Source organism: Marmota flaviventris, chromosome 2, assembly GCF_047511675.1.
Source record: "Marmota flaviventris isolate mMarFla1 chromosome 2, mMarFla1.hap1, whole genome shotgun sequence".
In the NCBI taxonomy this organism is placed as follows: domain Eukaryota; kingdom Metazoa; phylum Chordata; class Mammalia; order Rodentia; family Sciuridae; genus Marmota; species Marmota flaviventris.
Window position 1 is genome coordinate 122,903,682 of NC_092499.1, and position 17,195 is coordinate 122,920,876.

Sequence of the window (17,195 nt, forward strand, 5' to 3'; positions counted from 1 at the left end):
CGCCCCGACTCGGGGTCCGGGCAGGGACCTGGCCTCCGCCGCCCTGCGGGGGCAGCGGCGGGCGGGGGCGGGACTACAAGTCCCAGACTGCTCTGCGCGCCCGGGTCGTGCGGAGGGAGCGGCGGCGGCGGGGAGGGGGCGCAGTGGCGGTGGCGGCGCGGTGGCGCGGGGGTTCGGGCGCCGACGGTGGGCGCGCGGCGGGTGATGCCGGGGGCCGGGACCCGGGCAGAGGAAGGTGGCGGCGGCGAGGGCGCGGCGCCGGGGGCCACCGCGGAGGCTGGGGTGGGGGCCGGGCGGGAGCCGGCGCGGCTGTGCGGCTACCTGCAGAAGCTGTCGGGCAAGGGCCCGTTGCGCGGCTACCGCAGCCGCTGGTTCGTGTTCGACGCGCGTCGCTGCTACCTCTATTACTTTAAGAGCCCGCAGGACGCGCTGCCCCTGGGCCACCTGGACATCGCCGACGCCTGCTTCAGCTACCAGGGCCCCGACGAGGCGGCTGAGCCAGGCGCTGAGCCGCCCGCGCACTTCCAGGTGCACAGTGCGGGAGCCGTCACTGTGCTCAAGGTGGGACTGAGCGCGCCCGGCGGCCGCCTCATATCTCAGTCGGCCCCCTCTGTTCAGCCTGATGACTTTCCCTGCCACCCTTCTTCCCCAAAGGCCTCTTCCCATCCTTCTCTAGTCGCCTTCCTTTCCCCACTTCTCCTCGATTCCACCCTCCTTCCTAATCTTGCCCTTAACCTGAGTTTAGGCCAGTGGAGCTGGGGCTACTCAGTCCCTTCTTCCTTCCTCAGAACTTTGATCCATTGTGTCTTCCTGTATCTTTCATCGGTCCTCCTCCTTGTCCCTCTACTCCGACCATCCCTCCCAGAATGGTAGGCTTTCATCTCCAGGGACTTCTTTATAACTTATCCTTTAACCGCTGTGTGCTTAGCTGCTTCTCTGGAAGTGCGGATAGTAGTAGTATCTACCTTATTTTGTGTGTGTGCGCGTGTGTGTGTGGGGATTAAATGACTTACACTCAATGTTAGTGCATTTAGTGCTGCGGTGGACAGAGCCGGAGATGGCCCCACCACAGTCCCCTTCAGAGTGGGCGGGGATGCTCCAGCCAAGTGCACTTAGCTAGTAAGTAGCACAGCCTGTTTTCTTGCTTCGCTTGGGAGAGGTGGGAGGGGGTTGCTTCATGCCTTGCTCTTTGGAGGCTTCCTTAATCTTCACTAGAGACTGAGTGTAGAGGCGTGGCAGTAGTCAGGAATCTTGGTGCTGGGTGGCCTTCCCTGTCCTTGGGAATCCTTAGAAGGCCAGACTCTATCATCTCCTAGGCCCTGGCCTAGACCTGGGCTGCCTGTCTTAGGGCCTTGCTCCCTGCCTGCTTCCTTTGAGTCTCCACCCTCACTCCTCTTTCTGGCTTCTCTTCCGTATTGCAAGCTGGGCTTTCTCCAGAGCAGCAGGGCTGGGCTCTTTCAAAAGCAGCTCACTCAAAGCCAGCCAAGTGGAGAGCAGAGTGGGCAAGCACCCTGGCCTGTGAGCACAGGACCGTTCCCTGAGAACACTAGAACCAGCAGCAGCTGGAGCTGCTCCCTGAAGTCGTTCTTAGAGCTTTGTCAACTCAGCTTTTGCCAATTCAAGCATCATCTGATTCCCATAGTCTTTTGTGTTCGTCTCTCCCATCTCTGAGTGGTAGCAGACAGCCTTTTTCTCCAAAGGAAGTCAACCAGAATTGCAGTTCAACTTGGGGTTAACTTAAGAGAGTATATAAACTTGGGAATGGCTCAGCAAGTTCATAGAACTTTTGCCAAAAGTAGAGGCTTGTCCTCAGTGTACACGTGGACTGTCCCTGTGTCAGATAAATTTCCGGTGGTGGAATTGTTAAAAAATAAAACTGAGTGGCCTGTTTCAGATTTTCTCAGATACGTTTGAGTCTTCTATCAGTTTTTTTTTTTTTCATTAAAATCTAAATAATGGTGTCTGCCTAAGTGGGACTACAGAATCAGGTCTCAGGCTTGGATGAACTTGAACTTGCAGCTTGAGTCCACTGCTCACATGTGTTGGACAAGTTTTGCCACCTCTCTGTCTTAGTGTCTGCTTTGGCCTAGTGGGAATCTGACCTTCCTCATTGGGTGGTTGTGAGGATTTTGGAAAATGTTATGGAAAACAACTGGTACACAGTAATTACCATCTGGCAGCCAGATGAAACATCAGATGGTGTCTTTGGCCAAATATGTAGTATATTCATAATGTTCATGTACTGGAATGTTATGCAGTAATGAACATAAAGGAAGTAGAGGCTGCATGTGTCCTTTTGAATAACTCATAAAACATAAATTGAGGAACATATGTTACAGATTGATACCATTTATGTGAAGATAAGGATATAGGCTGTGTAGGGAGAGGGAGAGCCACCTGGAGGTGATGAATGTGCCCTGGATTCAGTGTGGTGGTGCTTCTGATGGGAAGACTGGAGATGTGGTTAGGGATGGATGTCCTGAGGCTTCCATTGTTGCTTTACAGTGTTTTATTTCTCAGACTGGTTGGTAGGTACACCAGTGTTTGCTATGTTGTTCTGTCCATTTTTTTCTATGTTCAGACTATTTGTTTAAAAAAGGAAAATACATTTTAATGTGAACTACTGACCCACCTGAAATTCATTCATGAAATTTACTGACTTCATGAATATTCATGCATGAATATTTTATACGTAAAATTAGTCACAGAATAGGACAGAATACCTGAGGCCAAGTGCTGATTTGATAAAAAATGATGGAATTGGAAATAGGCAAGGCTTTCCAAAAGAGAGCAACAGTTGAGATGTAGGGTTTCAGAGTTAGAGTGGGTTTTGAGAAAGGTGAACTTCAGTGTATAGTAATTCTTTTTGAGCTGTAGGAGTAAAAATTTTATGGTGGTAAAAGTGAAAAATAGCAATTTATTATCCTTTTCACCTGAACTGATATAAGAACTGATTTCCTCAAGCATTAGTGCTTCATGTTAGGGCTACCTAACTACCAGGAAGACTCTGATTTCTAAAGAGCATCGTAGGTTAGTGAGCAGTTAGCCCTGAATGAACTTCAGCTAGCTGCATATAATTGCACAGATATCATTTCTTCTGATGGGTGAAATAGAGAAGAAAACCCAGCAGTTTGCTTATTGTAAATTCTTTCTTCTTCTTTTCCAGTACTGGGATCGAACCCAGGACCTCATGCTTGCTAGACAAATGCTCTACCACTGTGCTACAATCCAAGCCCATATGTTTCTTATTTTAAAGTGTTTTCAGTCTTTTCTGGAGAAGCTATAGCTTTGTTGGGCTTTTCTGAAATGTTTTATTGCTTGAGGCTTAATGAAAGCTGATATTGGAATTTCTTGGTAAATGTCACTATTCCTAAACTCAGGGATCTGGTCCAGTGCCGTTTTACTGATGAGGGAAAGGAGGCTCGAAAGGGAATGTGATTTGCTTGAGATTATAAAGCAAGACTAAGTAGGGGCTCTGAGAAAAGGGAGTGTCCCAGATGTCCAGTATCTAATTGTATTATCTGACAAACCTCTTGCTTTTGGCTTTGATATCATTTTTGGTATTGGATTAGATATCTGCTTTTGGATTTGGATTAGATAAGGTGTGTGGTTTTTCCCTTTCCTAAATTTGATGTCTTTCCTTTTTATGCAGTAAGCAAGTACTAAGAACATTTTACTGCCCACCAAGAACGTCTTTACCAGGATGTATTGTTCCTTTTAGTGAACCCTTGGTAGCTGTTAAGGGTCTGCCAGAAGCTGATGCTTCCTGATTGCAGGGTGTGTGTGTGTGTGGGGGGGTTGGGTGTATGTGTAGATGTGCTGGAGGCTTCTTAACAAGCTTTACTAGGATTGGTGGCACAGGGATAGGTGTGGAGTAAGCAGGCACTTAGGGGCAGGAGAGCATGTGAGAATGAAGGTAAAGTTTGAACAACCCTCTTCTTCTAGATCTTTGCTGTCTCTAGAGCAAGGAGAATCTTCAGACTAGCATCTGCCCCCTTTCTCGTAACATTTGTGCTCATGTGGGCATGTGTTGGTTTTCATGTCACGTAACTGAACAGCTATGCATCCCTATTCTTAACCCACTTTTGTGGGAAGGATGCACATTCTCTGGTGTTGAAACTTCTTTCAGTTTAATGACAAACATTTGTTAGCTTGGGTAATCATAATGTGTTCAGTACAAAATAGATGTGGTGAACCAGCCTTCCCTGCTAAACAGTTCTGGTAAGCTATTCTGTGCTAGGGCAGTTGCTCGGGGGCCTTGAAGCATTATTTAAATGCTAAACTTTTCATGGCATTTTGTCATGGCTTCCCAATTAGTAAGTTCCTTAAAAGCAAACACAGTATCATGTTCCTGATATCACATGGTTTTCCATCTCTCATTGCTTCTCACACAGTCATTATTACAGGGAGGTCTCTACCCTGTTTCCTGCCCACCAGACAGTAAGCTCCCTGAGAACTGCTGTTTGTACTCTCAGTTACCAAAACAGTACTGGCAAAAAAGTAGCTGTTCTTGTGGACTGTATGTGTTTTCCTCAAAATTCTTATGTTGAAGCCCCAACTCAATATGATAGTATTTGGAGGTGGGTATTGGTAGGGAGATGGTATTCAGAGGTAATTAGGTAATGAAGGTGGAGCCTTCATGAATGGGATTAGTGCCCTTGAAAAGACAACCCAGAGAAATGATCTCTTTCTCCACCTCTGAGGACACAGCAATAAGACCTACTACTACCAGGAAGAGGGCCCTCACCAGGAACTGTAGGAGAATTTCTTGCCTACTAGGGTTCATGCGTTTTTATGTTATGCACTGACAAGCAGGTTTAAAAGAAGATAGATGCAAAGTTGAATTTATGTCCAATAGTTGCTTCTTAAACACCTTTGTTTCTTAGTCTCACAGATGCTGAGGTCTGTGAAGCTGGCTCTGGAGGGCTTGTGTGGCTGGGTCCCGTCCCCCTCTGCTGGACCTTCATGAATGGGATTAGTGCCCCCTCTCCCTTTCCTGAGTATTCCTGATGGCTGCCTTCACCGACTTTTCTCATGGCCCGCTTGCTTTGCTAATGTGCACGTTGCCAATTTCCTTCCTTTTAGAGATAAATATTTCTTGAGAAATGGAGGGAGTGGTCAAATGCATTCAGGGTAGAAGAGTACCAATTCTTACATCATTGAGGTTTCTGAGGAGATGGACAAGTCTCTTTGGTCACATGCCTTTACGCATTAGCCACTGGGTTGTAACCTTCCCGTCTCCAGTTGAACAGAATATAAAAAATAACCTCCACCATGAAAGGAAGAGACAAACCCTTCTGTTGTATGACTCTCAGTAGGAAGGAAAGGAGGGTTTTTTTTTGTTTTTGTTTTTGTTTTTGTTTTTTTTGGTATCAGGGATTGAACTTAGGGACACTTGACCACTGAGCCATATCCCCAGCCCTATTTTGTATTTTATCTAGAGATAGGGTCTTGCTGAGTTGCTTAGTGCCTCACTTTTTGCTGAGACTGGCTTTGAACTTGTGATCCTCTTGCCTTAGCCTCCCAAGCCCTGAGATCACAGGCGTGTGCCACTGTACCCGGCAGGAAAGGAGTTTTGATTGGGAACTTTTGATTCTGATTGGGAAAGATTTTATAGTGAGAGCTTAATGACATTTGAATAGCATTTCTCTAAATCCTATCAGACCAGTTCTCAGCTGGGTTTTGTTTGCTTTCATAGAGTAAATGCAATATAGAAATGTGAACTGGGGAGTGGTGATGCTTCCAGCTGGCATTTTATAAATCCTCTACCAAGGGTAGTCAGTTCAGTGAAGACCCTGGGCACTTGTATGCGCATGAAGCCTTTTGAGAGACCGGAAGCTGAGATGTCGGTTGAAGAGACTGCGGTTTTCATGATCACCTAGTAAGCAGTTGCTCAGTAGGTAGTACAGGAAACCCTGAACTGACCAAAGATTCAGGATGGTTTTGCTCCTTGATATGGTCTAATCCTTTCTCTGAGCATCTGATGTTGTGTCCTTGGAGCATAAACTCCATAAGGGAGACATTTTTTCTCTGTGTAGTTCTCTTCTGTGTCTTTCTTTAATGCTTAGAGGGATGCCAGGCACATATTAGCTGCTCAGAATATGTTTGTTGGCTAAATGAGTACTTTGAGCCCTCAAGTCTTCTTGGAGAGAGTGGGTGTGGGTGTGAGGTGGGTTATGTACTCTCATTTCATGGTCAAAGGGAGGTTTTCAATGTTCATCTATTTAGCAAGTGTTATCTTGCTGCAGATTCAGCAGTGAAAATTTCCCATTGATTTAAAAATCTAGTGTTAAAAAATTTTAAATAGCTTAGCACCTGATATAATTGAAGAATTGTAAGAGCATTGAAAAAATTTTTGTAGAGAGACCATGTTTGTTAGTATTCAGCATCGGGAAGCAAATATCAAGTAACTGCTTTTTTTTTTTTTTAGGTTCTGGGAGAGGTCTGGTTTCTCTCCATAATAAATGAGGGGGAGGGAGGGACATCTTTTATGTAAAATATTAATTTGTATATGGCTTAGCGCTAGGAGTCTGTGGTTTATATAATAATTTCTGTGAGCACTGTGGAATTGGAGATATCTTTGTGACTGATTTTATCGAGAAAAACTCCCTTGAGAAGTTGGGGTAGGGAAGCTGGTAGGTTTTGGAATAATTGTGGAGCTGCTCACACACAGACTTAGTTCCTCTTGGGTCAGCAAGATGTGTTCCCAGGAAGATGAGAGTCAGCATCTTTTAATGAGTTTGTAGGCTTGCCATTTGCTTAATTTCTGCAGAGATTTGTTGTGTGGGGGAACTGGAATCTGGTGGGAAAGGAGGGTTTGGGAGTTTGGATCCTTTGGGTTTTTCCCCTTCTGCCTTTTCCCAGGGTCAGTCCACTAGAAGGGGCAACCTTCCTTAAGCAGACTGCCCCCAGGCAGGACTTTGTCCTGATGAGTGTTGGATAACTGGAGGTGGGCAGGCAAGTGTTATCAGGGATGTTGATCTTGGATTATGGGAATTATTTCTAGGCAGCAAGCCCAGTTTTCATTTCCCTTTCCAGCTCTCTAAGGTTCAGTGTGACTGCTTACAGAGAAAGTGGTCCAGGTTTCTTAATGTGATACAGCCAACCAGCCATTCACCCCACAGGCCTTATAGAGCAAGCCTCTGAAGAGCATCCAGCAGGATTCATGCATTGCCTCTGTCCTTAGGAAGTTTGTCCTGTGCCTATTCTAGGTGTCAGGAGGGCATTATCATTAAGTGACTCTGAGCTGGAGGAAGTCATTTGTTGTTTTTGCTTTGAGGGTCATTATCCCAAGGTCAGAACTGGAAAGGACCTCAGAGATCAGCCTACCCTCCCCCTGCATGATACAGTGAGGAAACTGAGGCCCACAGCTAGTTAGTGACAACCCTGACACTAAACCCAGCAGTTTGATAATATTTGTTTCATATATGTATCTTAGTCTGTTAGTGGGAAGTTAGGTTATTCTGTTTTTAGTTATTATATACAGATACTCAAGTCATGTATCTGATTAGTTTATATTGGGTCATAGATTTAAGAAGTTTAGTTTCATGAAGATTGGAAATGTATGGCATAAGTGGACCCGCCTGATAGGAAACATTAGTGAGGGTTCCCTGGCTCATCTCTTTGGGGTGGGATGTTCACCAGAGGAAGCAGGTCCCTGGTGATCAGCTGGAGCATACACACCAACCTTGGAAGGGAACCAGTTTTTTAAGCTTTACAGTTTACTCAGCTATCTCATGGATGCTGTCCCAGAGGTAGCATGCTGATATTACTTTTTTATTTCTGTCCTTTGAAAAGAACATCTCAGAATTATAGCTCTCAAATTAAGCTTAAAAAATAAGTCTCTAGGATGGTGTTAAAAATGCGGAATGTGGAGTTCCTGTCCTATAGATTGTGGCTGGTAGGCCAGGATGAGCCTTGGGAATCTGTGTTCTCACCCAGCATCCCAGCTCTTCTGCTACAGCCCTCTGTGGCCCCTCCTTGAGAAACTACTCTTCTCTGGATCCTGAATGGTGGTTCTCTTTGACCCTGTGTGATGGTAGCTTTCTAAGTGGACTAGAAATAACTAAACTGTGTGGGTGGAGACCAGTGAAGTGTGAACCCTTTATCCTTAAGGGAGCTGTCTGTGGTTGTAGCTGCAGATCTTCTTTGCATACTCAGTATCTATGCTCCAGATCAATGGTTTGGGGCACAATTCTCTATTTACACTGAGGTGCCTGATTCCTGTGCTGGGGCTTCTGCATGGGTATTTAGAAGGAAGCTTCTGGAAGGAAATAGTGATTGTTTGGCATATTTGAATGTTTCTTAAGTGAATTATAATGAATGCCACCATCAAACAGTTGGTAAGTACTGTGTCCCCAGTTTTCACCCAAAGCCCATGGGTGACCAAATGATGTAGGAGAACCATTTGACGCTCCCCTGCCACTAACTCTCTCTTAAAAGACATTAGAAATCAGCATTGCTCCCGCACATACCTTTCAGTTCAGTGAAAAGGTAGGCAGGTTTCTGCTACCAGACTCTGCTGCCCCAGAGCCTCTGATGGGTGTAACCTTCAATCTGCCCTTCCCCACCCCACCTCCTAAAACTTCATAGTAAGGCAGTCATTCTTTTGTCTTAGTTTTAAGTTAAAAAACATGAAAACAGAGTAATGCAGTGTTGCGTGTGTGGAGCAAGCAGAGATGGAGCAGAGTTGTTCAGTAGGCCACTGGTTGTGGCTGCAGGAGTTTTTGTCCTGAGCTCATAAAACCCTGACCCTCCAGTATTGTGCAATGGCAGAGCTGATAAGGAGCCATAGGAATGTAGCCCTGTGGTCACTTGGAGGCCTTGTGCTCCCTTTCTCTCTGAAACAGAAAGCATTTTAACAGGCTACCACGTTTCCTGTAGGGAAGGGCTGGCCAGGGCCTTGTCCTTGCCCTTATCCTACCAAAGTCCATGCCCATCCCTGGTGGACAGCCTGGGCACAGTTGTCTTTACTGCCCCCCTTTCCTGTGAGCTCACATTTGTTTTTCTTTGTTCAGTTGTAGGCTGTCTTCTAGTCCATTACTCATGGTTTCTCATCTCTAAATGGTTAAGAGCTTAAAAAAAAAAGTATTAGCTGAAGATAGGCTTAAGAAACGGCTTTTGGGGCTGAGGTTGTAGCTCAGTGGTGGAGCACTTGCCTAGCACATGTGAGGCACTGGGTTTGATCCTCAGCACCACATAAAAATAAATTAAATATTGTATCCATCTACAACTAAAAATATTTTTTAAAAATGGCTTTTTTCTCCAGGTGTTTGCTTTTTAAAGGGGGCTGCTTGAGTATTAGAGCTGACACAACTCCCCAGCAGGTACCTCCCAGAGTGTGTAGAAGTTTGGCATCTTCTCAGGGAACAGTTATCACCGGACTCAGTGTGCAGGGAAATTGACTTGAGGCATGGGTTTTGCTCAATTTTTGAAAAGCAGTTAGGTTAGAATTCAGGATATTATTTTAATAAAATATATGAAAATATTAATTTTAAGGTATTAATTTAAAAAGATACAGAATGAGAATTTATTCTGTCCACTAGAGGAATGGAGGTTTGTGAAATTATATTCTGTCTTCCAAAGAGTAGAAGATCCAGTATTATTTGCCTTCTTGGTGTCTGCTGCTGAGCTGAAACAGAAGATTTCAAAATCTTCCAAGGGAAGAAATACATTTTTTTTCCATTGGTGCTGAGCCAGATCCCTTGAGATTGTTTCCAGCCTCGTGATTTTGAAACATTCAAAGACAATTTGGAACCTAAAGTTATTTATCAGATCTGGGGTTGTAGTCTGTTTTTCCATATGAATTTTGTATTATCAGGCTGCATACAATATACTTAACACTTTTTTTTTTTTTGGTATTGGGGAGTAAACCCATGGCTGCTTAACCACTAATCACTGAGTTACATACATCCTCAGCTCTCTTTATTTTTTATTTTGAGACAGGGTCTCAATAAGTTGTTTAGGGCCTTGCTAAGTTCCTGAGGCTGACCTTGAATTTTGGGATCTTCTTGCGTCAACCTCTGGAGTTGCCAGGATTACAGGTGTGTGCCACTGCTCCTGAGTTATAAACTTTTTTTTTTTAATTGTTTATGGAAGAAGTACCTTAGACATTTCTTGGAAATCCAGATATCCTCCCTCAAGTTTCAAAACAGGAATTCCTTCATTATGAGCAGCCATTGTATCCTTTTTAGAAATACCAGTGAGTAAAATTATCCACGCAGTTGGCATTGCTCCCTTTGAGCTAGGCAGACTTAACCCTCCTGTATGTGTGTGTGTGTTCTCCTTTCTGTGGCCTGTCATGACTGCTGCTTATGCTGTTCTCCTGGCTTAAAAACATGGCGGGGCTTGACGCTTTGGGGAGGAACCCAGAGTTTATCCTCCTAAGTGGATGACTGAGGTGGCATCATATATAAAATGTTGGAGGAATAAGTAATTGGTTCTATAAGGGACACTGATGGCTTCATAAATGGGGTGTTCCAATTGGGTTTTGAGGGGCAAGCAGCAGTTTGCTAGATGTGAGTTGGTGCAGTGGGAGCAGGGTTTTGCCTGCTCATGTAAGTGCCTGTCATGTGGGAGAAAGGTTATGGTCCTATGGAGTGTGGGTTGGCATAGGCTCCATTACCAAGCCAAATTGCTTAGCATTGGGCTTTAAGTATGGGACTATAAGACTTCTTTGTTGTCAACAAAACTGTTAATAACAACAGTTATCAACTGTTGATGTCAACAGATATCAACTGTTAGTCAACAGTTAGGATGCTATTGCAGAGGCCCAGGAGTAGGAGGATCAGGACAGTGCCAGGGGCTATGAGTGTGGGACACTGACAAGGAGTCCTCATGCACAGGAGTCCTGGGGAGTCTACTGTGCTGGAGCACTCTTGCTCTCCCTTCTTGTATGGCCTTGTTATTGCTTGCTGCAGTCTATTTTTTTTAAATGTGTCCTTAGAGTAGAATTGTGGCTAACAGCTGCCAGTGGAAGCACCTTATGGTCTTTGCTCTCTCTAACTCAGAGATACCACACTGACCCCACTAATTCTGATGGAACTTCTTAATTCAGAGGAACTCCTGCACTGACGGAGGCACAGCCTCTGGTATGGGAGTTGTCTTTGCCCCCGAACCAACAAACTTAAGGGGTTTTAAATTGAGCCTTGCCATTGGTTGAGGCTGTTAGCATTTAAGTATTTTGAGAAAAAACATAGAGGAACTTGTGATTCCTGATGAAGTGCTGAGAATGGATTTTGTTTTGGACACACACTCTCATCCTTCTCCTTGGTAGCAAACACTGCAGACCTGGTTTGGATTTCGACTGTGCAGCTGACTGTGAGATCTTGGGAAAGAGCGATAAGACCTATGGTTGATACTTAACGAGTACTTGTTGTGTGCCAAGCATTCTTCTGAGCTTAACCCACGTTAGCTCTCTTAATCCTCATAACAACACCATGGACTACATTTTTATTATTTCTGTCTTACCAATGAGGAATCTGAGGTCAGGATTAAGTAGCTTGCCTCACACAACTAGCAAGTGTCAGAGCTGGGATCTGAAGCCAGGCAGTTAGGCTCCGGGATCTGTGGGCAAGTAGAGGATACTATTTCAGAGATTGTTATGAGGGTTAAATGACAGTATGTGTAAAATGAAAGCTTAGTATTTGGCACACAGTAATTGTTAATGAACAGTGTCTTATAATGTTATTAATATGCAAGTATAGATCATGGAAAAGTCTATATTATTCGAATTTTATTGAGAAAATTGGTGTAGATATTTATGGGTAGAAAGATATTTATGGGTGGAACAAAGCACACCAAAGTTTTGATAGAGGTTAATTCTGGAGATATGGTTATGTTTATGTTATATTTTCTTTGTTTTCCAAGTTCTTCATAGCAAATGTAGGTTATTATTTGAAATAAGAGTCTGAAATGTATATTTTAAAATACAAAGATGAATAGTTGCTTACCAGCAAGCAGGACTTCTCTTGGTCCGGGCAGAGCCAGGAGCCCCTGCAAAGCTGTGGCGATATGGAATTCCACACTGTGCTCAGGGACTTGGACGTTGTGTTGTCTTTTACTCTGTTTGTTATTGTCCTTTAATTCATTTATGGTGTTTTTAGACACACAAACATTTTCTTTGCTTGCTTTCTTTGAGGGTTTAGAAAGGTCTTTCCGTTCCAAGAAAATAGAAATGTGAGGACAGCAGTTTCTTCTGTGTTGCTGGGGAGAAGTATCAGCCCTTTGAAAATGTGACTCCTCATGCTTCTCAGCCTAGAGCCAGCAGCCTAGGGCTGCTCATGGGAGAAGCAGCTGGTGGCTTATGGTTTGAAGTATCTGCCCTGCCAGCTTTGGATTTGGGGCTCAATCCTAAAAAGAGTGGTTTGTTTTTCTTACGCACCGTGCTGCAGTGCAAGTGGTGTTCATCTTCCAAGTGGGAATCCCATGACTGCTGATGGTACTTCAGTGTTAGCTTTCTGAAGATCTCTGCTAAAACTTTCCACTGTGAATTTCTCCTCTGCCACTTAAAGTAAGACCATCCCTTCATCTCCTTACAATGTGATGAAAATCTAAGCAACTGTTATTGCAGGAGGTGGAAAGAGAAACAAATTATATAACCATTTTCTTCTCATAATTTAATGGTTTTTATTCAGTTCATCAATTTATTTAGTTCATTAATTCATTCATCTAGTCGTTTTTATTCATTGATTTATTACATATTTGAATCAAATTTGAGTACATTTTCTATTATGACAGGTTTCTAACATAGGACATAATTCATGATAATGTTCTCTCTTTCTGCATGTTTGCTCAGTTGTCCTAATACCATTATTTAATAATTATTACTTACCCCAGTGGTGTCATTGGAAATGTTACCTAAAATATTCTTTACCTATTAATCCTATATTTTTATTTGTTGATAATACCACTCTAATTATTGTGGCTTTGTAATATGCTTAATTATTTGGTAACACAAAGCCATCACCCATCATTATTTTTTCTTTTTTAGTACTGGGGATTGAACCCAGGAGCACTTAACCACTGAGCCACATCCCCAGCCCTTTTTATTTTTTATTTTCAAACAGGGTCTCCCTAAGTTGCTGAGGGCCTCACTAAGTTGCTGAAGATGGCTTTGAACTTGCAATCCTCCTGCCTCAGCCTCCTGAGTCACTGGGATTATAGGAATGTGCCACTGTGTCTGGTTTGACTGTATATTTAATGAGGTCATATAATGCACAAGGATTTCTTAATTATTTATCTGAGCATTTAATATTGATGTATTTGTGAATATGTTTCTCATTATTCATTATTGGATGGAAGAAAGTGTTTTCTCACTGGGAGCCTCTCAGTGTCAGGAACTGAACAGGTCTCATCCAATTCTGTGTCCCTAGTGCTAACTGCTGAACCTGGTCTAAGCTAGGCTCAAATAAACATTTGTGAGGTGAATGAACAAACATTCTATGTACATGGCATTTTCCCTGTTTCTCCTTTTGGATCATTTTATACAGATTTCTAGAAATGAGATTGTGGGTCAACTAAGATGAGTGTATTACAGCTTCTAAAATTGTACTGAGTTTTGATAGGCGAAGATTCTTTGCCAGGGAATAAACAAGCTTAGGTAAAGTGGTGGTTCTTGGAGAGTGTGGCTAGGTGATGTAGCCTACTCCCTGTGTATGATGCTGCTGGATTGCTCTCACCCTCCCCCCAACACATCTCCTACTGGGAGTGGTCCCTGAATGAGTGTGTGCTGAAATGAACTAACTTGTAATCAAATGACTTTATTGTGATATTTTTCTGAGCACCACATTGAGAGCTAGATGGGGTTGGAGGACAGGGAGATCCTTGGGTCCAAGAGAAGGGACAGGTGGCCAGGGCCTGACTCACCCAAACTTGAGCAGGCTTCTGGAGGCCTGGGGAGAAAGGCTTGTGGGAACAGCTGGGGTGTCACGTGATACCCAGTCCTTGTCTGCCCTCTCCATCCCTTGGGACATGCATTCATCTGTGTAAGAGATATCTAGAAAGGCTTTCCAAGATATTTGGCTTGGTATCTTATATTGGGATTGGTGCCATATTTGAACTGGTATTTTAACATTTGCCATCATGATGGAAATCAGTATTGTTCAATAAAAAATACAATGAGAGCTGCATATACACTTTCAGATTTTCAAATTGCCATATTAACAGGAAAAATTAATGTTAATATATATTTTATTTAATTTAGTGTATCCAAAATATTTCATTAGGTGATACGTGTACAACAGGGCAATCTAGACTAAGGAGCAGGACCAGGGAGAGACTAGTTTGTGATGACACATCTAAAATCAGGACTAAGCAAGGCCAAATTGCAGTCAGTTCCTCTTTTAGAAAGATACTGAAGGGAAAACACAGAAGCTTTCTAATTTCTGTTGGTTTTGCTGTGTTTTGTTTTTTCTCATTCCTGTGTTTCTGTCTTTGGTTTCAGCTCCCTAAAGGTAGGTCCTTTGGGAGCTTCTTCCACCTCCCAAATAAGACACCCAGAGCCAGCAGTTCGCCCCTAGCAGCCTTTCACTAGCTTATTGAAACCTGAAGTTAGGGTTCTTCTAGGGATTTCTAGTAATTTGAAAGGTCTGGTTAAAAAAACAATCTCAGTGTGGTTCTGCCCACCTCTTTGACTAGATATCTGCAAGCATCATATGTCAGTGTTTTTTTTTTGGTACCAAGGATTGAACCCAGGGACACTTAACCACCAAGCCACATCCCCAGCCCTTTTTTATATTTTATTAGGAGCAAGGGTCTCACTGAGTTGCTCTGGACCTTGCTAAGTTGTTGAGGCCGGGTTTGAACTCACAGTCTTCCTGCTTCTGCCTCCCTAGTTGCTGGGATTACAGGTGTGTGCCACCATGCCTGGCTCATATGTCAGATATTGAAGGTATGTGATCTAAAAGGGTGTGTGTGTGTGTGTGTGTGTGTGCACGCGCGCTCAGAAATCAGTGAAAGATGACTAAGAGGTTACTAATTGTTCCCAGTTAGATTTAATACTCATATTGAAAGGGGAAAAAATTTTTTTTCTTATAAAAAGCTGATTTTTCATGTTGCCTACTTGCAAGAGATAGCTAGAGAGTTGGTAAGGGATTCACCCAGTGGGTTTATGCCAAGTTTTCTGAGCAGATTGTGCGCCTGAGCACAAGTAGAAACACAGAAGCATGTGCAGGCTGGAGGAGGGGAAGTAGAGCAAGTGCCTGGTACCTCCTGGCTAGAGCAGAAGGTACACCTTGCCCTGGTCTTTTCCCCAGGACAGGCTTGGAAGAGCTGGGGCAGGGGAGCTGGTAGGATGGCCAGAGCACAGCCCCCACTTCCAAATTTATACCTGCCTCTGAGCTGAGGATTAAATTAGCAGATGGGGTGGGGGGAGTCTCAGTGCTGATTCTGTTGTTGACTTCACTGAGTGACCTGAACAAGTCACTTCCCTTCCTGGGCCTGAGGAAGGAGGGAGGAGAACTAGGGGGGCTTGGGCTCTGATTTTGGATACCATAGTGTCTCCCGGTCCCCTCCTGTGGGGATGATTGAATTCTCTTTGCCCACCCCAGGGCCACGCCCAGCCCCTGCCATATATCCTGCTACCAGTTGCTGCTCCAGGCGGCTGTTTGTGGGTCTCCCATGTGATCTTATTGCTTCTGGGTCTGAACTAAGCTTCCTTCCCTACCCAAGCCTGTCCCCTGCCCCCACCATCTTCAGCAGTGGTGGTATTGTCTATCCTTGCCATTTCCTGTGGAGTCCCTGTGCCCTAGAAAGGCCTGCTCGTCCCTGGGGTGGGTGGAGGCCTCCTGCTCTGCTCCCCACATCACTCTGTCTAGCCTTGGCCTTTGCAGATACTCTTCTCCCCTCCTGGAACTCTTCTTGTTCCGTGGTCCTTCTGCCTGCTGCCTGCTTCCTCTTTAAGAATAGGCTCCTATATTACCTCCTGACTTGTTCATCTATCCCTTTACTTATTTATTCAATAAGCAAGTATTCTACTGTGTGTCTGTCACTGGGCTAGATGTAACAGAAATGAAGACATTTTTGAGTTGATGTTTATTGGAGAAGATAGACATTAAGCTGCTACTTTGAAATTTTCGAACCTGCAGGTGCCAGGTGTCCCTCCTCAGTATTCTACAGGTAGGCCAGTCCCGCCTTACCCACTGCCCACTCCTAGCACTCAGCATACCATGGGAACGGCTGACTTGCTTGCTTTTTCTTAGGCTGAGCTCCATTCCAACTACTTGACAGGTGCTCAGTAGATATTGATTGAATGAGTGAGTGAAATGAGAGCTGGGCTGAGAGTTGGAAGAATTTTCCATACATACCCAGAGATTCTAGAGTAGATTTTTTTTTTCTGCCTTCGGCCAGGTATGCAGACTTTACTAAAAAGACCCCAGGTTTTAGCCAGTAGTGCCCAGAGGTTGTCCTGTGATTATAGACAGAAGCAGTTTGGTCCTAGATCTGTCACTTGCTATTAGTCCTGCAGAGCAGGTCTCTGCATTGCCTTGATCTAGGTACCACTACACCTGATATTTGTTCACCACTGGATGCCAGTGTTGATGAGGTCGGGCCATGCAGCCTTTCTTCTTCTTGGGGCTCCTTTGCCCGGGGCAGCTTGGAGACCTGTGACCCACACCTTCCATCTGGTTTGCTTATTTATAACTAGGTTCATCATTTTGGGTTCTTCTGTCTCTTAGTTGACTTTTTGAAAACATACTTATGTTGCAAATGAGATTCACTCTTAGTGGTCTACAGTTCTGTGGGTTTGGACCAGTGCTTGGAGTCATTTCTATACAACACTCCTGATGTGGGAGGGGTCCATCACCCTGAATTCTCTGCTGGTGCCTCATCACCACTCCCACCTCTGGAAAGCCCAGATTTGTTTCCTGTACTTGTAATTTTGCCATTTTAAGACGTCACATAGATGGAGTCGTACAGTATGTAGACTTTGGGGTCTGGCTTCTTTCACTCAGCAATGTGCATTTCATTTTTTTTTGCATGTTGTGTGTATCGGTGGTTCCCTCCTTTTTACTGCTGGGTAGTATTCTCTTATATGGATTTATCAGTCTGTTTTTCCACTGGCCAGATGAAGCGCATTATAGGTTGTTTGGGATTTTTGGTGATTATGAATAAAACCTCTATAAACGTTCACATATGAGTGTTTTATGTGAATGTTTTATTCCCTCTTGGGTGTATATGTAGGAGGGGATTGCAGG

The 17,195-nt window shown here is 44.1% G+C and overlaps 1 protein-coding gene across 2 annotated transcripts in view; it reads left to right on the top strand.

The window, feature by feature from the left end:
- The first annotated feature begins 204 nt into the window (after positions 1 to 204).
- Tbc1d2b (TBC1 domain family member 2B) overlaps positions 205 to 17,195 on the top strand; it is a 72,816-nt gene continuing 55,825 nt past the window's right edge. For both annotated transcript variants that reach the window (XM_027923482.3, XM_071608540.1), the window contains exon 1: positions 205 to 561. In XM_027923482.3, the coding sequence (XP_027779283.1) occupies positions 205 to 561 (357 nt within the window). The remainder of the gene's footprint in view (positions 562 to 17,195) is intronic.